The 22,450-nt window shown below is 40.1% G+C and overlaps 2 protein-coding genes across 2 annotated transcripts; both read right to left on the bottom strand.

Moving 5' to 3' along the window:
- Positions 1–89: 89 nt before the first annotated feature.
- itih6 (inter-alpha-trypsin inhibitor heavy chain family member 6) lies at positions 90–11,152 on the bottom strand. The gene is given in 28 exon segments (XM_030733158.1): positions 90–824; positions 1,598–1,981; positions 2,055–2,168; positions 2,267–2,311; positions 2,449–2,469; positions 2,558–2,599; positions 2,680–2,697; positions 4,005–4,042; positions 4,169–4,407; positions 4,410–4,765; positions 4,768–4,842; positions 4,845–5,039; positions 5,042–5,096; positions 5,098–5,341; positions 5,343–5,694; positions 5,697–5,738; positions 5,870–5,950; positions 5,953–5,985; positions 5,988–6,039; positions 6,164–6,280; positions 6,385–6,408; positions 6,410–6,555; positions 6,852–7,102; positions 7,269–7,293; positions 7,296–7,378; positions 9,277–9,431; positions 10,254–10,289; positions 11,014–11,152. Coding segments are annotated over 28 exon segments (3,588 nt in total). The 5' UTR covers positions 11,119–11,152; the 3' UTR covers positions 90–564.
- A 1,295-nt stretch (positions 11,153–12,447) lies between these two features.
- LOC115782757 (6-phosphofructo-2-kinase/fructose-2,6-bisphosphatase 1-like) lies at positions 12,448–21,585 on the bottom strand. Its single transcript, XM_030733156.1, is given in 16 exon segments — positions 12,448–12,507; positions 12,752–12,816; positions 12,913–12,975; positions 13,061–13,190; positions 13,771–13,875; positions 14,442–14,588; positions 14,918–14,963; positions 14,965–15,061; positions 15,064–15,122; positions 15,238–15,359; positions 15,456–15,512; positions 16,425–16,499; positions 16,777–16,843; positions 17,787–17,883; positions 17,972–18,097; positions 21,466–21,585. Coding segments are annotated over 16 exon segments (1,368 nt in total). The 5' UTR covers positions 21,518–21,585.
- Between the last annotated feature and the right edge of the window lie 865 nt (positions 21,586–22,450).

Here is a 22,450-nt window from a genome sequence, read left to right as displayed (position 1 = left end):
TGCAATGATGACATCAAGATGATTAACACTTTGTGGGAAGTTTACCTATACATACATACAATAATATTTTATATACACTTGTACTAAAAATATAATTTATTGAATTACACTATGGTTACAAGTAATGCTGAAAGAGCGCTTTTGACTATCAAAAACTCATACATGAAATATGAGAATAATCTGATAAATAACTTGTAAACAGAGTTGTTGTGCATGATATTATGGAGCAAGCGCAAACTGTTGCAGCACTATTGGATATTTTGTAGTTGCCATGCAACCAGGAGTACATTGTGTCTCTGTGATGGATACAAAACACGGAGCTTGAATCCGGTTCAAATTCAGTGGTGGAGAAGAGACAGAGGCACCATTCAGCCCTTCGCTGTATTTACTTGTATGAAACTTTTCACTGCAGTCTGTAATCTGTCCCACCCTTCCAGAATCTCATTCAGGCAACTAGGATGAACCAGTTTTGGTTCATCCTTTTGTGATAACCTTGCCGTGTTAACTGCTGTGACGTGAGCTGTGCAGCAGACACACAAGACAGTGGAGATGACTCAGCTAGAATTACACATGATTCACCACATAGCTCTCATAAGAATGGCCCAGTAGTTTCTCTATCACTGCCTTGGGCACCACCCAACACCTGCCTAGGTGGACTTTTTGCACCGAATCCTTCAGCTTCTTGTCTTGCAAGGTGACTGGCATCTGCTCTGATCCCCACTTCAGGATCCCCCTGGCAAGAATTTCCTCCTTAGCTCGATGAACACCTTCATCCACGTGCTCATTCACCACTGTTATATTAATGTCAGCGTGCTGAAACTGGCCTGCAGGTGGATAAAGGACAGCAATGAGGAAAAGTAACAACATTCACTCACATGCCATATTAAACTATAAATTTGAGCTGCACGATTATTATTTTTTGACATTTAATGCATGCACCTTCAGGGTAAATAAGCACTCTTGATTGCTATATTTATTGCCTACTTTTTATGTTAAGATCATTGATTGTATATAAAAGATGGACATGTCCTTTGTGTCTGAAAACTGAAGCTTCAGAGACAGGACTTTGCAAATCAGTAGGTGATGTCATGGTTGGCTACGTCCATCTTTTATATACAGACTATGGCTAAGGAAAGTTAAATGCTTGTTGTGCGTACCTGTGGGCTGGCAGTTGTAGGCATTAGAAAGTTCCTACATGAAACTGTTCACAACGAGGTTTGCAGGGGTTTTTTTTTTTCTAGTAATGAGATCAACAAAAATACTCAGGAGTGCTCCTGAGTATTTTTGTTTCTTTCACTATTTATTTTCATTATATTCAAGAGAAAACAGACATTTCTACAATTAATATTGCACATAAATTTGATATTGTGGCCAACTGTCTGTTAAACTGTTGGACACTGTAGCTAACAATGTCTGAAGTATTTAAAATGATTTTATGAGTGGGATTTCATAGCTTTTAACTGCATTTAAGTCTCTTACATTGTTTTATGCTGTATGCACTAAAACACAGCATCTGAGCCACTTCTTCAGCCATGGACAGTGAGTGTCATATACATCTTCAGTGGGAGTTAACTGTAAAAAGCTTTAGTGTACGTACCCAGAAGGCCTTGGGTGGAGTCAGAAAGCCCTTGCCCATCTGTGATGTAAAAACCTAGGTGAGCCAGCTGTAGGTAGCTTGGATGTTTATAATGATGGAACAGGACCAGGAACTGCACGCCTTTTGCCAGATCGATCCAGCAGCTCCGGTGGTTGTCCACAGTAACAGTCACACCTTGCCTCGTCACCGATCCCTGCTGATTGATGGGAAGGGTATCCCGTCCTTCCCCTTCCACCACTACAGTGTCCAGTGACAGAGTGATCATGATGTCACCAGAGCTGCCTGTGGCCGAGGAGATGGTGAGCTGGTCGAAGTAGTTTCGCAAGCGGTCTTCTACACCATCCTTGGAAGGAGCCCCCATTAGGTGGCCATCCACAATGATATCTGGAAGAGGAAGGAGACACATGTAAATACCCAAATGACAATGCCAGATTAGAGATGTTAGTGCTCTGCATACTTCTTTCCGGGTCTTCCAGCAGTCTGAGAACATCATTAGCCCTGCCATCTACTGTGAAACACAGGTTCTGGTGCAGCTTTGGTAGTTGGACCACAAAATGAGGATCTCCATCAACTGCAAAAGATAATATTGAGGATAAACTGGAAACATAAGCTTCTGGAATGACTCTAAGGGGACACTAAAAAAGCAAATAAATAAAATTTAGGCTCAACCTGATGAGGAGAATACCCTGATGGCTCCCAATCCAGCTTGAGGCTCTAAAAAACACAAGACATTCAGCTAAAGGACAATCCTCAATCCCAAGCACTGAAACCAAATTAGAGGACTGTATTGCAAGCAGCATCCCTACAATCAATGGCTTAATGTGCAACAGCTACATTCTCAAAATACTCACCAAATGTATCAGTAACATACCCTGAAAATAAGTCAGACAGGTATTGTAATTAAACTCTTCAGGTCACAAGAGGGGGTAGAATTGCTTCTGATACACAGTGAAAACTTACAGGCATCATAGTCGTAATCATATTCATAGGTTGCCTCGTAGTCTGAGAATGGAAACAATAAATGAAAAGTATGTACACTGATTTCAGAGGGAAAAAGAGAATGAATTAATAATGATATTTACCTTTCACGAGGTCAATATCTATTTGATAAAAAAGAGATGCATATGATTACTGATTTATATTCCTTTTCTGTGCCGTATATAATTATCAGAGTGTGGGTGGATGGACGTGGTGTATCTTAACTGCTAGATAATTTACTGAATCTCTACGGTGGTGGAAGATTAGAACGGTGTTTAAGAATGATTTTCAGGGGCATTTATCTGACAGGTAGAGTATGAATTGCTTTTAAAACTGATATTTTAAAATGTATATGATACAATATAAATTATGTTAAGATTGAAATGTTTCCATGTTTTTTGCTTATAACCCTGAACAAAAAGAATTTTCTATCAATTTCTTTCATTTTTTCTGTGAATATTTCCATCAAATTTCCCCTCCAATGTTGGCAGAGGGTTGAATTTCCAGACACAAAATTTATGCTCAATTATAGCGTCATATTTTTATTCTATCTATCAATCCCTCTTCCCCTCTCTCTTCGGATGCACTCGTCACAGTGCAGCATTTGCTTATTTTTCATAATTTCCTACATTCTATTATAACAGTAAACAACCACAGCAACAGAACAACATCGACTGAGTTGTTCGGTGACCTGCAGTAAGCTGAGCTTCCTGTGCCAAACTGAACCAAGCCTCCTACCAAATATGTGTATTTTGATTCTAACTTACTGTGCTACTAAATGATTGTTTTCCAAAATATTTTATATTAACAAAGGATTTAGCACATCTACAGTATGTTCACTGTGTAAAAGAGTTTCATTTCGTGCATTTGCGCTTCACAGTTTTGTATTAAACTTGTCTGAGATAACGTGAACCTTTCATGTCATTTTACTGGTACCATATTTGGGAAAAGACCTGCCCACTTGCAGTCAAACTTTGTTTGTGAGATACAGTCAACTAAGGGGTTTACTGGCCTTAATCAAAGGGTATGTTGGCTTGTTTCAGATAGCAGATAAATTAAAGGGCTGAACAAAGGTCCAATTCCAGATAAATAGGAATTATTTTGAACTGAGAATCATGCAAAGCTAGTCTAGTGGAGTCTAAAACTATGGAGCTAGGGCTACAATAGGCCCCCTTTAACTAAATAACAGTATATTAGACAACTATTACGACTGGTTCCAGTATAAATAACTGCACCAAATAATTATTTTAGAAAATCACCATTAACTGTTAAAAATCCAATAAGTAAACTTTGCCTAAATGCAGATGTGATGGAGTATTTCTTCCACTGCTGCATTTAAATGATTGTATACAAAATAAATTGCTGCTATAAAAAATAATGCTTAGACAAACAAGAGATTTGTTGGTATGGAGATAAAGTTCAGTTTTACCTTTTCTTTGAATCTGAATGGAAGTAGAGACATCTAGTGGAGAGACAAAGAACAATTCAATAACAGATAACTTAGCATGCAGCTCCCAGATTGCAAAAAAAATAGACTTTGATTGTGAATTAGGCTCAGCGCACAACAGACAAGAGTGTGTAACCTACCCAGAAAGCTCTGCTGCCTCCCACAGTTGTGGCCCATCTGTTACACCAGGCATGGGAGCAAAGGTAGCTGACACTAGGGTCGCAATGTTCAGGTCTGTGTCAGCATTTGAGTTTGTGTCGTTGTTTTCCACTGCTGGAGCCAGGGCCGTGGTGGGAGAGGTTAGTATAGACGACAGCTGGGTTAGGGATGTATTGATTTCAGGCTGGTGAGCATCTGGAGCAGATGTGTTGCTGTTCTCTGCCCCTACATAGTCTGTGCTGTACTGGGTAGGAGGGCAAGAGGTCTCCTGGGCAGGGGTGCGGGGTTACTTCTGACTGGACTAAGCAGTGTTGAATTACTGGTGGTGAGTGTTAGCACAGTGGTGGTTGTTGTGGGAGTATTTGTTTTCTTGGCACTGGGCAGAGGGGCGGAGACCTTTCCAGGTGCAGGAGGTGGTGCTGTTTTTAGAGCATTAAGCAGGGAAGTGGTTATCTTTCCAGGCACAGGAGGAGAAGCAGATTTAGAGTCATTGTGGGAAGGAGTGGGCTTTTTACCATATGATGGTGCTGGGGCTGTTTTGACAGAGGTGGGACTTGAGGTTGTAGCTGCTTTCTTGGATGTAGAACCACTGTTTTTTTGTTAGGCTGTAGGGTATTTGGAGGTGGCTGAGGCAGGCTTGGAGTCAACTTATTATGTTTAGGGTAGTCGGTGAGCCAGGCTTCTTTGCGGCACCAGCACCTGATGTTTTGGTTGTAGTTGTAGTCGTTGCTGTTGTGGTTATAGTGGCAGCTATGGTAGGCTTTGGAGTGGTTGGACTTTGAGTTGCTTCATCTACATCTGGTTTAACGACAACTAAAGAAGTGACTGGAGTAACAAAGTTATATTTGAGGGAGAGGTGGTGGCTTTATCTGTCAGCAACCTTTGAGTTGCAGGATCAGTAGCATTCAATTTAGCCGAGTAGCAGCTCTTTGATGGTGAAATATGCCCAGAGGCGATGAACAAAGCTGGATAACCCTTCTAAATCTCCTGAACAGTCTAGTGAATCTGTGCTCTCATTTCCTTGGGAAATAAGCACATCATTCTCCAACTTCATTCGCTGCTTTAAATCAGTAGCTGAGACTGACACCTTTAAATCTTTGACCCCTGGCTTAACCCTCCCAGCCACAACCAACTCAGACCCTGGAAGTAGTTTGGGAAAAGGAACGGGTGACATCAAATGCTTGATCATCCAGGTAAGACAGCTGGATGTCTGATAACAAAGGGCTAGCTACTTCATCATAGAAGCCCTTGAGCTGCAAGGCTGCATCTGCATCTTCATACACCATCTTGGCTACACCTCGGTTATCCAGAGCCAGGCGTTTGAGCAGTAGAAAGTCTGCATCATCTCCAAAGGCAAGGCCAAACAGAGAGGCTGAGCCCAAAGCCTTCTTAGCATTACTAAGGATAGTATCACCAGATGTTACTCCAATGGTTGCTTCACCATCAGTGAGGAAAATTACCAGAGGGACACGATGAAATGAGATGGGTCTGGAAGGGCCAGAGGATGGAGGATGACCAGCTGGGCAGCTGAGAGCAGAGCTGCATTGATATTGGTCCTGATACAAAAGAGTGGAACAAAGGAGAGAATTACTGTTGAAGGCACGGGTTAGCAATCATTCGCTGGTTTAGAAAATGATGCAATGATTAAATAGTCTACAGTTCAACAGCTCAGTCAGATTTGGACCCACATCCTTCTGCCACCATCCTCTTCACAAACTCTTTGGCTTCCCATACATTCTGCCGAGTTGCTCGCACCGTTCTGCCTCTCTCCAAGTGTGAACCTTGTCTGAGAAGGTGATAATATGAAGTGGTCTCCCTCTCTAAGGTCCCCAAGGATGGTGCTCATGGCTTGCTTTGTCTACTGACAGAAATTATTGCAATTATTAACAGAAAACCCACTTTGCTGTCATATTTTAGCAATTTCTTCATCTTAAATCCTTAATGCAGCACGAGCCATCAGGATGAGCTTTTGTCTACGTTACCTGCTTTATCTTATTGCCTATCATTGAGCTGCTGACATCAATGACAAATATAACATCCTTAGGAACCACAGGAAGTCCCCTAGGTGCAAAGTAATGCACAAAGTAGCCATCGTATACCTGACAGAGGATGAGGAAAAGAGACAGTAAAAAGCAACCTTTATTTCTACCAACATCACATTTTTGTGTTGTGACAAAGCCAGAAGTGAAAAGCTGTAGCTGACCTCAATATCACCCATTAGGTCTTTTTAGCTCCACATCATAGTGAATGGTGAAGTCTGCATTAAGGCCATTGGAAGAGATGCTTTTCTGCTGATCAACAGTTGGACTGTAGCGAACTCGAGTGCAGTCAACACTCCGCTCGACATGAGTGGAGGCAGGGGCATCGATATTAGCTGTAGCAAAGTAGCAACGATGTTGGACTCCAAATCAGAGGAAACAGCCTTTCTGTCACAAACTAGCTAACAATATCACATCCCCATGTGGTATGAAGTTACAGCCAGCCAATGTTAAGTCAAATAATGCATTTTCAAAAAGTTATATTTAAAATAAATAAAAAGAGAAGAAAAAATTCCTCTCAAGGCAAATCAAGCTTTCTCATTTATTCTCAGGAGTTTCAACAGTCTTCCCGATAGGTTTTGCAACTTCTCCCAAATTCTAGCCACTGAATCACTGATCACTCAGATTTTACCTTGAGCTGAAGTGTTGGAGACTGCTCGGCTGGCTTTAAGAGGGAGGACCGTAAGAAAACTGATGCCTGTCCTCTCTCTTATACAGACATCTAACGTGAGGTTCTGTACAAGCTGACCAGGTCTCAGGCCCAGACTGAGCTCGTAGCGGCCGAGTCGACGTTGTAACAGCTCCTCGTAGGTCAGGAAAAAGGACATCCGAGCCCCTGACGGCACACCTCACTGCAAAACGAACTTCTCGATTTCCCTCTCTCTGTAACACCAACAAATGTAATGTTTTGCAAAGTTGTATTTCAGTAAATGTAGCATGACACTGCAAACATGCAAACCCCCCCCCCCCCTCCAAAAAAATACAAAAAAAACAATAATCTGCAGTTACCAAAGGTATTAAAACAAGTTCACATTTTCCTAATACTGACTTGGTAGCGACAAGTCCTGCTGTTTTCCTTGCTTCTTAGCAGCGTCATAAATTTTCCTGGCAGCAGCCCTTTCCTTCACCTGGGCCACATACACCTTGCTGTTGGAAGTGCTGATGGGAAAAGGGGAAGAAGAAAAACCTCTTTGTTAACACACAGTAGTCAGATTATGTTATAGTCAGAAACACGCCTGACCCACACTGAGATATTAATATAATTTGCTTTACTTTGCACCTCATATTTCCAGAGAAATTACAAAGATGCTGCACAAACTGTGTACAGATCGAGTTCATACCGCATGAAAAGGATGGAGGTGAAGGTCATAAACAGGATGAGTGGAAAAAATAATTTCCTGTAAAGTAGCAGTAACAGAGAGCTCACAGGCTGATGATCCTCCAGGGAAGCGCCGTTACACCCAGAGAAATCCTGACCAAAAGCAGTGCTCAAAAAATGGATTAAAATCACACAGCACACTTTCTAGGCACTGGTGACCACTGCTGTCACCTAACACGGTACTTAAATTAAGGTCAGGCCCACAGAACAAATACACCCAAAGGTATAAAAAGAAAAAACATCAAGTGCTAACTAAAATAAACCCACGGCCTTGAAGCGGGTCTTGTTTGAGAAGCAGGGCAGAATGGCACGAGGAGAGCAGAGTGGAAAACGGAGGTGCTTATATTTATATGTGTGGCTGGCTGAGAGGGTGAAGGAATGGCTATACGTCAGTGATCTCCACATAAGAGTTCTTAGTGTTGGGAACAGAAATGCCAAAGAACTAACGCAACGCATACACCGCAACTTTTTTCCTTTGGGTATTTGGGGAAATGCAGGTAGTCCTATAAGTTATGAATGTGTGTGAAAATATGTATGAATGCATCCAAGTCTGTGTGTGAAACTGAGCGAAAGAGCAATGTCAAGAATTATGGGTGTAAGAAGCCGTACAAGCTCCAAACTCACACATACTTAAAAAAAATCCAAGTCTAAATCCTCCCGTGTAGGCACCTGATGTAAGTGTGTGTGTATGCAGAATATCTATACTGGCAAGGTGCCTTAGTAAACTGTGGGGGGGAGAAAAGCAGGGGACTGGGCAAACTCCTATTAACTTTCTGACTGTGGTTTACAAAGCCTGGCATTTCATCTGCCCTCGGGTTCCTCCTCCTGCTGACCTGCTTCCGCTCCCAAATCCAGCTCCGGGCTCACTGTTTTGGCCTGCAGTGTTGACTTATTTGTCTTGTTTATATTTAGCATTTTTAAAGGAGAGTGGTTTCAAAACCTCTTAGGAATAAAATCTACGCCAGACCAGAATTCTAGTTCCTTAGCAATTAGTCTCAAGTTTTACTTTAGGATTTGCCTAATTGCACTAATATTCTCACATGGGAGATACTGTACATATTTCTATTTTTATTCATATTCCAACTATTTTCTTTTATTTTTGTCTTGTTTTTAATAGTTGTGCTTTATATATTGGTTTTGCTAATTATTACACTGAGGTTATCTGAAGTGATTGACAATCCTCTTCGTGACTCTCTAAACTCAGTGTTTCTGTTTCTGCTTCCAATTTTATCTTTATTTCTATTTTTTTGCAGAGAGCATGTAAAAGGCACAAGAACTTATTACTGTAGGGTCTTTACTTTACAATATAAAGCAGCATGAGGTGACTGTTGCTGTGATTTGGTGCTATATAAATAAAATTGAATTGAATTTGAACTTCCCTCAGAATAATAAAGTTCTTATTATCTAATACTTCTCCCCACTATATAGACAAGAAATTATATTTTTCTTCCCCACTTTGACATGCGTGACCTGGTGGGTGTGGGTATTAGTCGGTAATCTTAATATAGTCAGAACTACCTGCAGGGAATTTTCCAAAACAGTGAGATACAGATTAGCTGCAGTTCCAGGCTTTTAAATTTAAAAGAGGAGAAGTAGAAAAGAAGCAAAGGAAATAGAAAGAGAAAGACACACTAACAAAGAAATGTTACCACAGACTTGATGATATTAACTGACTTACATGGTGAAGTTGGAGATGAAAGCAGAGGAGGGCAGGTCCACCTCAAAGGCAGCCTCCTTAATGATGGGGAGCTGGTTCAACACTGAACTCTGAACTGTAGTAACAGCATAGCGGGATACCACTGAACACTTTACATGGTAGTCTGTCACCTTCAGCTGGAGACATAACAAATACACTCACTTAAAGGTTGGAGAAGAAAGCTTGAATTGAAGGATATATAGGAGATTGTCACAAAGAAATGTTTTACTGCAAGACATCAAATAACTGACTGCAAAAAAAAAAAAAAAAAAGACCAATTGTTTCAGCTTTTCTACCTGTATGAAGCTTTTCCAGATGCCACACTTACACTGATGTGACACTAACATTAGATCTAGCTAAAACAGGCCGCCATGCAAGAGGGAAAAACTAATCGAATTTCCTTTTTTGCTATTTTACCCAGATATCACTGTCTTCTGCTGCATCACTGTGGCAAGCCAGTGAAACAACACAAAGCAGTTCCTGCATGGTATCCGGTCCTCCTCTTGTTTACTTAGGGAATGCTGGCGCCTGCTGAGACCAATCTGGTCCGTGCCTGGCCACATTACTGCAGGACAGGGCGACAGGCGGGGGAAGAGAGAGCCACATCAGGCCTCCATCTCACTGGTATTTAGAAAAGCTGTGGTTTGCGCAGTAGAGAGAATTACTGTATGTTACCAGGGAACTGCTTCACACTGAAGTAAACTGAGGGAAAAAACCCCACAGCGGAGCTACTGAAGATATCCTGGTGGTTGTTTCCCCCACTGTAAAGCCTGCTGTGCAGTTCAGGTTGTGTAACGAAGAGAACAGAACAAAATCTGCACAGCTGTTAGGTCCACAGGTATCATAATTGTATGACTGCTCATTCTGTTTTTGCAAATGCATTCACAGGTAATACTAAAAATGATGCTATCTGATGCCATTTAACACTCAGCATTACCACACAACTTGCACAGACTTACCATTGATTTGATTGGTTTGCTTTGACGTTTTACTCTCTGGGAAAAAAACAAAGGCACCAAGTTACACAAAAAACATATGGGTAGTTTAGGTGCATTTAGGACATTTTGGTGGTGCAATAAGAGATTCTTGGTTCAATAGTTTTCCCAAAATGCCTCCTTTTTAAAATCAGTCTGTACAATCTGCCCATGTGAGGGTTGGGTCACGATTTAGTGTCAAAACAGTCTGAATCAAAGCCATTCATGAATGAAGGGGAAGTTGAACTGGAAATAAATGCTTTCTCTGTATGCAGGTCCGGGCCAGGGTTGCACGGTTTGGTGTCCAATGTTAATTCAACACACAAGTCATTGCTGTGTCAATACATTACCATATATCCTGTGTATTGGTGCGGAATTAGCATAAACAAATAGCTTTAAGGAGGAAACCCCCTGAAGGGAAACTTACGCAACATTAATTATAAGATTCATATAAAAAAAGGACTATATGATAAGGTGTGTTTGTGTGAGACATTGCACTGGCTGTAACGGAGTTGGAAACTTTCACTTTAGTAAATATGGGCTTAATAAATGTTTAATACTTTGCAAAAAGTTGACTGAGATATTCAAGGTGTAAAACTAGTAATTAAACCATTATTTCCGTGACATTTAAAATCCATTAAATACAAACCTCTGTGCTATTAATATTGTCATACTGTCCTCTTCCCCTTGGGGGCGTATTTCAGAAAGCAGCATGAATTTTCGAATTAAAAAAAAAAAATCTTACCTGTAAATTAATATTCGTGCCGATATTTGCTTCATAATCCTTTGATAATCCCTCCCGCAAGTACAAAGTGAAGAAGACTAGAACACAAGCAATCTTTAAAAACATTTTGTCCTGAATAATTTTGGTTTTTGGAGCTGAAAAATAAGGAAATTGTCCAGTGGTCTCACGTTGACTGAAGCAAGGAGAGCACACGCCTCATTTTACTCCTTATGCAGTGGGCAGTCCGTCCCCTCCCTCGCGTCAGCTAAACGGCTGCTTTGATACTGAATAAAAATATGTTTAGAAAAGAGCTAAACATCCGTCAGGTACCGCGGGGTAAAAAAAAAAACAAAAAGAGTGTGAAGTTCAGTCAGACACTTGCACGAGTCCCACCGAAGAGGAGGCAGCTTCCAGCTTGCGTTCGTACATACTGGAAACTTCAGAGACTGCTGCCACGGTCCAAGAGAAATGAGGGATTATTAACTCCTGGCTCGAGGATTTGAGGAACTCCCCGCCCCAGCTGCACTGTAGGAGTGATCCTTAAAATAATCTCAAATCGGTGTTTTTTTTCCCTCCTAATTGCTCCCAAATGCGAATTCTCGAGCGCCCCTTTTCAAACACCGATTATTTTCTGAAAAACAACGGTCAGGTACACCGGCCAATTGCTAAGTGGGAATAAGTTAAATTAAACTTTAATTGCTGCACAAGAGAATTGGGAAAATAAAACAAAGGCTGGGAGTTTTAATGCGAATTTATTTTCTCACATGCTGGAGATAGCCCTTCCTGTACATTATCTATGTACCTTTATTCAAACACACTTTATTTAATCTCCATTAGATTAGATACAACTTTTTTAATCCCTTTAGGAAGATTCCATCAGGGAAATTAAACAATAGTTACATTAAAAAATGAAGTCTAAGTCTGAAGTAAATGTTGTTTGTTTGGGTGCTGTCCATGGTGCTGCTTTTTAATTCTATTACTAGGTTATAAGAGAAGAAGAAAGAAAGAGCTTTATTTGTCACATACATATACATGCAGTGAGATTCATTCTCTGCATGTATCTGCAACACTTCTTTTTTTTAAAAATCTATACTACAGTTAAATGTACATGAAGGCCCAGGTTTTTAAAAATCTTTACTTCAGTCAAGACAAAGTGCATTATTGGTTTCTTTAAATCCTTTGTAAACACTGTGTGCGTTCAAAAAAGAAAACCACATTTGACAAATTAAGACAGGAATATTTCACAGACGTCCTAAAGCAGAGCCAGCTACAGATGATGCTCTTTACGGTGACCGTGGGGGCGGTCCATGTGCTTCTGTGTTGATGTAGTAACATTTCTAGCATTTGCTGTCTTCTACATTTGCACATTCAGCCTTGAGTGGAGTGCATCTCTAAAATTTTGTGAAGCTTATCAGCAGCAACACAAGTGTTGCTGCTGATAAGCTTCACAAAATTTTATATGTGGTCAGGAACAGTTTGCAGAGCTTCCTCTGGCTTTCTGTTGATGCTGATATTCTGCAAAAACAGAGCAAAAAAAAAAAAAAGTTGAGTAAAGGGTAAAGTGGAAGTAACTGAATAACAGGAACGGTGAATCTCATCTATCTCAAAATTTGCTGTTAACTTGTGAATGAATGAATGAATCCAGCTTTTCAATTTGAATAAGTTAAATAAAAGAGAAGAAAGAATAATTAAGCAAAGATGGCATTTCCTCACCATTGTAGGTGAGTATTACAACAAATGTGCAGTAATGGAAACTCACAGATGGCCTCTCTCTGTGTGTGTTGACAGCTTCAATATTGAGGAAAAATGACTCAACTTTACACCCTAAAAATGATGGTGTAAGAGAAAGATTTACATAAAGTTAAATTAGTCATACACCAAAGATCAGATATGCTTTACGCTTAAGTTCTTACCACCTACCGTAGGCTATCGGTGTGAGTTTGAGCACAGTGTGAAGAGGGCATCTTAGATAAGGCAGCTCATCTTAAGAGGGACAAACACAAATATTACTAGGATTGTTTAATATAGAGTGTCACATGATTGTGCACAGTTTGAGCCTATTTTGTACCTGCAGGTTTGTCAAGAAAATAGGCCAACAGACAGCGCATCACAGCTTGGTGGCAAATAACCAGAACATTTTCCTGCCTCTCCAACTCCATGATGACTGGCTCTAGACGATGGACTAGATCCTCATAGGACTGGACAAAAGACATTTCAAAAGTTTTTTCACAAGACCCAGAACCTAAACCAGTCTCATTTTAATCAGATCTCTTAAGGTGAAAATGTCTGGAAAGGGTGCAACAACTAGCATGGCTCTGTGTAAGGTAATGCATTCCAACTACCAGCATGCTGCATAAACTAGTTAAAAAGGGACCCAATGAAGGAAACAGGACGCAGGTATACTAAGCAAAAAGCTAGCCTTAATGCTGAGCTGATTAAGGACCAAACAGGAAGGGCATAGGTAAGCTGATCATACTGTATGACTCAAGGAAATATGGGTGAGGATAGGGAACACAGGGAGAAAGACAGGACTATAAATAGATACAAGTGTATACAGAAACTCATGAGGTGAAAAACATCACCAAATCACAAAAAGCAGGAAACAAGGACAGGAAAAAAATCCAGTGGGGACACAGAATGTATGTGAACCATTAAAGAAAGACAAAGAATATCCAAAATTCAAACAAAAAAAACAGACACTTCTGTTTCAATGCCTGACTTTTATTATAACATAGTACATTTAGCATGTTCGTAAATATATCACTTATATTTCCTTACCTCACCCTTAGGGTACCGATAGCGATACTTGTCCTGATCTCTCAGTGCAAATTCTTCTGGGAAATTCTCCTGAATCTCCTCATAAGTTAGTTCCTCACATACACCCTTAGTGAGAAAAGAGAAAAGTCAATCTAAACATTTAGGAGTGTAAGTATTAGTTGTATCACACCATAAAAGCACAAAGACTCAAAGCTATTGAAATTTCAAAGTTTTCAACACATTAAGATTAAGGGTATACAGCCATGCATCTAGGCAAAGTGGGGAAAGTGTATAACAGCACTGTGCTGATATTTACTAACTGGCACCAAGTACACAGTAAGCTCAGACTGATGCAGTGCCAGTAGCCATGATTGCAATGTACAATTGGAACTGAAGATGGCGCTAGAGGATAAACAAAGTTGTTGCAATTCATCTCAACATAGGCAACATATCAGTGTGCATTCACCCAATATTCATCAAGACATTTCACTCAAAATTGCATCTTCTGAAAATTTCATTATGGTTTTTAATACATTTGATTTATTTCAGATTGAACCAACGAGAAAAACTGACTGACTGACCTATAATGTAATCCCAGTAACCATCCAAGCACTGGGGAAATAGAATTAATACATTTTTCTGCTATCTGAATAATTTAATTGCTGTTGTTGTATTATTGTTTTATAACTCACAGCATCTATCTCATTGAGAGCCTTCCACTGTTCATACTGGACTCCCAGAGCCTCTGCAGTCTGGACGGTCCTCTTCATGTGACTCGTCCACACCTTGAGGTCGCTGATTTTCTGTCCCTTGATGAAGGTCGCCAAGGCATTAGCATACTAAAGAGAAAGAGGGTGATTTGTAACAAGCCACTTGATTTTTTGGAAATGGACAGGCATTTATGTAGAGTCTTACTGACCACTCAAAATACTTCAGATTAACAAGCCACATTTAACCATGCCTTCACAGAGGGGTTTATTGCATGCACTAAGAACTTCATCTGCCTTGCATTCATTTAGAATCCCCAGTTAATCTAACATGCATGTTCAACCCAGGAATCCTCTTGCTGTGAGGCACCGTGCTAACCACTACCCCTCCGTGCTGCCCAGTTTTGCTGCTTCGGGAATGTTAATTCTTCATAAACTGTCTTTATTTTCAGACTACGTACCTTTTGCCCTCTAGGGGATAAGCCTGAGTCTCCACCAATCTGACTACAGGTTGAGTTCGCTCTCTCCGTGGCGGCTCAGGTAGATGGATCTCGGTGTGACATGTATGTTCATGAGGTAGTAGACTATCCTGCTCTGAATGTGTCCTGGACCTGGTTCACCAGGTATCTGCTGCCCACGTCGAAGATCTTTATGTAGGAGAGTTTCCTGATCAAAGTCACGGCATTGAAGATAAATAAATTTAAAGAAAAGAACGTCAGGGAAAAACTTTTAATCCATTCCCCTTCTTATCATATAAGAAGAAAAGCGTGGTCGGTCTCACCTGTCTTTCTCATCATCTATGGACATGTAGCTTGCTCTGTAACACTCGATGCGCTGGATGAAGTCCTCCATAGCCTCATCGAAATCACGGTCCACATAATCAGGACTCCCAAATTTTACTTGCTAAAAAGAAAAAAGAAGATTCAGATTTGGGTTAAAAACAAAACAACAGCTTCTGTAAATGCTGAGGTCTACACACAAAAAGAACATGCCCCTCACCTTGATATTCTCTGCGATGATTTCTGGGTCCTCGCAGATCGATTCTACAAAGAACACCTGCATTCAAGAAGTCATTGGAAATAAGTATTTTTACATCATTAGTAAATACGGCATGGACGTGGTTAGCATAAAGGAAGCACGCTGGCATAAGTCTGTCCAAACGTCTTGGGAAATTAAGCTCCTTAATTTGTGACTTCACAGTAAATACAAAGCCACAGTCTCCAGATGCTTAGCTTAGCATAAGGACCTGAAAGAGAGGGAGACAGCTAGCCTTGTTTGCCTTAAGGCATACACAAAAATGTATCTGACCAACATTATTAAATCATAAAATATAGTTCTGTGATACCCATTTTGTTTTTTTAAATGTGTAAAAACAGTTACATGATAAAAAATAATCTCGGCAGAAGATCAAAAGGCCCTGTTGGGCCTTTGGGATGTAACACACTGGCAGAAATCCTAGTGAGCATTAACTTTGTTATCTAAGCTAACTGGTTGTGCTAAACATGATATTATATATAAATATCAAAGTCACAAATAATCCCATCTACATTTCCAACCATTTCTTCTGCTAAGAACTATCATCACACCTAGAGGATATAATGTATGCTATAAATACCTACGTACACAAATGTAGCTGGTATGTATGTTAATCTACTATATGCTGATCAAATATTCAGTATTCTGGTGCAATATTGCGCAGTATTTATATTAAGGCAATGTGCGTAATAAGCTTAGACAGACCTATTCATAACCATCTCTCCTGAGGAAACCATATGTGTGCATTTTAAGTTTGTTTTAAATGTAGTTGATATAATTACTGAATGTGTTTTAACATTACTAGATTTTACTGTTTTACCTCCCAGGAGAACCATTTACAGACAGTAAATGCACTTTATTTTTTTCATTTCATTCTAATCAAGTATGTATCAACCCCAAAAGTATGGATTTACATGGCTCATTAGCACTCACCTTGTAGCCCCTTTCCTTTGCAAAACTAAGAATGATTGCTCTCCTCTCTCTTGTGGTGTTTGTAGCATCAAATACCTGCATGAGTCAGGACACAGGTGTTATCCTTTGGTAACAGTGAAGCATATGGATCACAAGATCAGGTTGTAGTACAGTATGGATGCCAAATATATTTCACATTTTAACTGTTAATTTTCACTGTATAAACCAAGATTTTAAAAAAATGGAGCAAAGAACAAATCTCTTTAAAACCATTGCTCGTATTCTGAATATTGTCTTATGCTTTCTAATTATAGATCCTAAAATAGTGTTTTATTCAAATCAGAGGGACATTTTCAGTTGTCCTCTTACTCACGGCTACTTGCCCCTGTTCCTTTGTAAAGTACGAAGTGACATCTTTGAGTGCGGCTGCTGCACAGGCCCTGGGAGAGGAGTTAGACTCGTATAGGCAAAGGGACAAAAACTGCAAAAATATCAATGACTGATGAGTGTAGTTTGAAAATGATGATGAATCAAATCATCAGATTTGTATCAGATTTGTCACACCACAATTAAAAATAAGGCTAATTTTCCCCAAAGAGATGTGAAGATTTGATCTTTATTACAATCTTTTCAATGGCTTGTTTTAAACACAGAATCAACTGATGGGTGTTTGAAGTTTGAATCATGTGAAGCTAATGATGCAAATTAGCACTGCGCTGAACTCCAGACCTTGAATGCTGCATCAGATGCTCAGTTTTGACAAATATGAAGGATAAGGCCAACAAAAAATATGAAAAAAAAAAACTTTCTGTCCATGTGGAAAAGAAAGTACATTGTCTTTCGATTCTAAAGTTTCACTTCCCAGGACATAAAAATAATGTGGTTCTTAACAGGTCTTAAAATGAGGTAAATACAACCTCAGATGAACAACAACACAGGACATTATTAAATTAGTAAAAATCTAAACCAATTGCAGAAGCATTGTGTGAAAAAAGAAGTACATCCTTTCTGCTAATCAAATGTACTTTATTAATTGATCATTAAAAAGTGTGACCACCTCTATAAAAACAGTTTGTAGAGCTGGAACATTTAGATCTGTGTCAACACAATGCCAAGGAGGAAAGACTTCAGCAGTGATCTTGGAGAAGCAATTGTTGCTACCTATCAATCTGGGATGGGCTAAAAAAATTTCACTTCATTTTTCACACAATGCTTCTGCATTTTGGCTTAGTTCTAATTCAATAAATAATGATAGTGTAATATTTCATGTATTGCTGTTCATCTGTGGTTATACTGTAATAATTTTAGAACCTGCGGGTGATATGTTGCTTTAAATGAGCTCAATAGGTCCACTTTTGTGTAGTTTATCGGTGTTGTACTCACTTGCGAATCTTCATGGCCTCCTCATTATCAGGTTTGAAGAACTCAAAGTTCTTATAGATCTTGACAGCCTCCCTGCGGTACTGGCCAACATTAAACACTAATGGATTTGATAAACAGAGATAAATTAACTGCTTCTTTCAAACATTTAAGTAATCAGAACTCAAGAATTCACATGGAAAACTGACTTTTTGTCGGAACCCCGATCCAGTTCAGGTAGCGAGTGAGCTTCTTGGAGATGTATGTCTTCCCTCTGGCAGGCAAGCCAACCATCACAATCATTGTGGGGGAGTTACAGAACTGAGGCACAGAGGCTGAGAAGAAAGCACACAAACAATAATATAATTATTTCAGCTACAGTTGAAACTGATGAGTACTGCAGTATTCAGCAGTAGAGCGTCTGTGTCACGTTCAGTAGGTCAAATGAAATCTAGAACATGTGTTGTCTCTGGCTGCTGAGGTAATCTTCATTAACAGAGAGAATAAAAGCTTCACAGTGCTGCTGAAATGGCAGGTGTAGTGCTAGTGTCATAAGTTGCATGGCTTATCTCTCTTTGACACCATATTGTCACACACAAAAAAAAAAACTACCCAAGAACCACAAAAACTCAAACAGACATAGCAGCAGAACAGAAGTTAAAACAATCAGGCATTTGCAAACAAATACACCTTTAAAAAAGTGAACATTTACAAATGACATAGTCACATCTTAGAAACAGTCAGAGCAGCACAGTGGACCATGTGGCTGTCAGGACAAAATGTCCCCACAGGTTGTTAAAACTCAGCTATTGCAAGAATTTCCAAATGTAACCATTAATCTGACTGGATAAATCTAAAGCACAGTGTCACTACTCACACTTATTTATGAAGTGCCACTTTATAAATGCATCTTACCTTACCAAGGAATGGCCCAGTGGTTTCACTACTGTGTCTCAGAGTTCAGTAATTTATAAAGCAGACTGCTTTGTTGCTTGCCAGCTAGCTGTACCCCAAAAAGTACCCGGATGGCCAATGTGTCTGTCCATATGAGGACAGAGAGAGTGTCAGCCTCCAGACTGTTCGATTATGAATGGAGTATGCGGCGTCAGCAAAATGCTCAAAGGATCACACCAGACACTGAACTGAGAGCCAACTCAGACCTGGTTTGGTGTCGGCTGGCTGCCATCCCATCGTTGACTCCTATGTCCCCTGAAAGGACTGAGCACAGTCCAGAAGTAACAGGGGAGAAAGATTCGAGTGTGAAACAAACTGTGACTGCTGGAAGTCCTAATGCAGACAAAAGCTTCTGCTGGAACAAGATGTAAATTAAAGCACAGGCAGAACAAACAGCAGGGCAGATAATGCACTGTAAACAAATACTCAAACGGAGACAGGCTTTTACTGAACTTACACCCCCTCCTGCGGTTCAAGTTGCATCCAATCCATGGCACCCAGATCTTGAGCAAAGGTGTCTGTGTAAGCTTTTTATGCTCTGTGGACATATTAATTGTCAAAGCCATGAGGCCTGTGCGGCAGGTCGAGGAGTGAACGCACAGTTCTGCGATCTGTGTGTGTGTGTGTGTGTGTGTGTGCCTCACTGAACACTAACTACTGCAGGTCAGGTGACAGTTGCAAAGGAGAATTAAGCTATTTGGTAGGCAGGAGGGGGAGGAACTGAGGCCATGCTGCATGTCTGCTTCTCCATCTGTTTCATGATTTTAAAGGCCAGAGTGAAGCTGCCAAAATCTCTGCGACGCAATCAAACAGCAGGGAAGCAGCCAAATCCGGTGTGTTGTACTTTTGCTGTGGAAATTCAGATGGGTTTTAGACAGAGTGCTACAATAAAGTGAGACCAGTGTAACAGAGGAAGGACCCTCATGAATTTAGATGAGATGAGCACTGTTGCTGCTGCAAAAGCAGAATGAAAAGTGGCGAGTGGGACTTCTACTTGGTTACCACCAGATGGCAGTTTAGATATTTAACTTAAACAAGCATGTTTCATGCTTTTCTTTTTTTTTTTTTCTTACTTACAATACAACAGTGTCAGATGTTCACAAATTGGACAATAAACAGCATATACTGGTGTGGTCCTTTGACCATTTTGCTGACGCCGCATACTCCATTCATAATCGAACAGTCTGGAGGCTGACACTCTATAGTATGAAAAGTTCTGGCTTTGACAACAACAACAACAACAAAAACTATCAGCTCACTAATTAACACACTATATTTCATTAATGTATATATCTTTACTAAGAGACAGCTGCTTTACAGTTAATCTGCCTTTCCATCCATCCATTTCCAAGAAGGGTTGCAGGAAGGCTGGAGCTTTATGCAAGGTGACATGATTAGAGGTGGGATTGCTCGTCCATCACAAAGCCAACACAGACAAACACTAAAAGACACCCTCATCTCCACAATTTAGAATCAACAAACATGTCTTTGGACTGTGGGAACAAACTCCACACAGAAAATCTCCACCACTCTACCACTGCACCGCCTAATTTAAGCCAATTAAATTTTATTTGCATAGCAGCAGTTCTCAACAACAGTCATCTAAAAGTGATTTATATTATGGCTGAAGAACTTATAATATTAGAGAGAGAACCCCCAACAATCAGATAACCCCTTTGACCAAGTTCTACTTGGGTGGAAAGGAAGGCCTTTTTAAGAGAGACCCTCAGATATCTATCTATCTCAACAGGTTGAAGGTGAGAGGAAAGATAATATACAAAGAAGAGCTTAGAGAGCTTAGAAAACTTAGAAAGGCCACAAACCACAGATGATGCAATGTGAACAAAATAAACTATGTATGGCAGTTTTAAAGAAAGATTTCCACTCCCAGTCAGACAGTAACTAACGGTCAGATAAGAACAGAATGAGCGTCACTGCACACTCATTCTACACATGACAGACAACTTATCAAAAAAAACCAAAAACATGTAATTGTATGTTTAGGCACTTTGTTACTAGCAGCATGTTGAACAAACATATAATCGGTGCCCATTCCGTTAGTTAAATCTATGAAACATGCCAAAGATGACAGTTTGGCAGGCATAAAATAGTATTTTGAGACCAACAAGGCAATTCCCAAATAGCTATTAGCTCAAATCTTGGAATATCACAGCGTGATGTGCAGTGTGTTCTTAAAGAATTTGAGGAAACTGGACAAGTGGAAGACAAAAGAAGTGACAGGCTGCAGCAGATAAAAAGTATCTGGAAGTCATATGACTAAGAAACAGGAAAAAAAAAAAATACACCCTCGTCTAATATTTCTGTACTTGTTTTACTTTCTGTTTTATGTTCCTGTTTACTTTTCAAGTGGGTAGGTTCTTTACTAGCCACAAGCTTATTCCATGCTTGTGTTACTCATTCATGAAAATGTCTTGCAAAGAATTTCCTGCCTGTAACAAGGCAACTGATAAAGGTATAGAAGAACAATAAACCAAGCTACACACTAAATTTCTCATTATTTGTGTTTGTCTTCTTGTTTTCTTTTCAAAGGGAAACTAAATCATTAACACTCAGGGTCTTTTACTCATATATGTGTTCCACACAGTACGTCCACATCCTCGAATCATAAGGAATCATGAGCAAGAAACTCTCTACTACTCATATATTAGTATAGATTTTCTTGCAGTATTTCTTCTGTGCATTGCTAATGCACATGCTGTCTTTAAAGGTAGTTAATCTGTGATCTCACCTGCGCTGTCACACCTTCGGAGCCTCACGTGTTCCAGCTGGGGCAGTTCCATTCTGTGCAAGACTCCAACAAAACAACCAGCAGACAATCGGTACAATCAACAGACAGGATTATGTGGTCAGTGGCAGCAGGACTGCTGCTCTTTTTAAAGAACCTGAACAGTGTGCCCAAGTATTTCCAGCTCACCCCCCACTCCCACTCTTCAGAGTCCTCAACATGTTGACATATGATAGCAGCACACTGGGCTTGTCCTTTACCATTTGCCAGGGCCAGAGTTCACAACGTACACACGCAACGAAAGGAGGTGCAGCACTCAGAGGGTGCATCATAATAAGTGCAAAGGTCACTGAGATGGTAGTTGCTGTTGCAAATGAAGATATGGCAGCATTCATGTTAACAGACTGTAGACACTCATTATGCATGCCCCCAATTTTATGCATGTCAGGGAAGGTGTTGCCGTCAGCTGTGTGGTGTGTGTCCGGTCTTGCTAAAAGTAGTGGGGAGGATATGACATTTTATATCAAAACCCAAGACTCAAACATGAGATAAGAGACAGTTAAAAACATTCATGTTGGCTTACATGGCAAACTCCAAATCCACATTATATTTAAAGCCTACCCAACATTACGCTGTCTCAGTCTAATTTTCCACAAAGCTCCACAAAGTTTTCACTGCCATACCACACTTTCTGTGGTATGACAGAAAGTGCAAATATATGTTTTCTATGTCTATTACAGAGATGGGTCCACATCCACTCCGACCTTTCTTTCTGTTTGTTTTCAACTTGTAATGGTAGTAAAGTGTTAGTTTTAGATGGATGCCACAGGTTCAACATGAAACAATTTCTCAAGACTTTTCACTCTGAGGGCCAATCTGGGCATTTTTGAGCTTTCTGGATATGACAGAAGGTTTTGATTAGGAAGCTGGAGTAAATGATCTTTTTTAGATTGAGTTTTTGAGTCATAGGCTTTCTTGTAGTTACTCT

This window comes from Archocentrus centrarchus, chromosome 7 (assembly GCF_007364275.1).
Source record: "Archocentrus centrarchus isolate MPI-CPG fArcCen1 chromosome 7, fArcCen1, whole genome shotgun sequence".
Lineage (NCBI taxonomy): Eukaryota > Metazoa > Chordata > Actinopteri > Cichliformes > Cichlidae > Archocentrus > Archocentrus centrarchus.
Note: the sequence above shows the minus strand (reverse complement) of the source record. Positions and strands in the feature narration are given on the sequence as shown.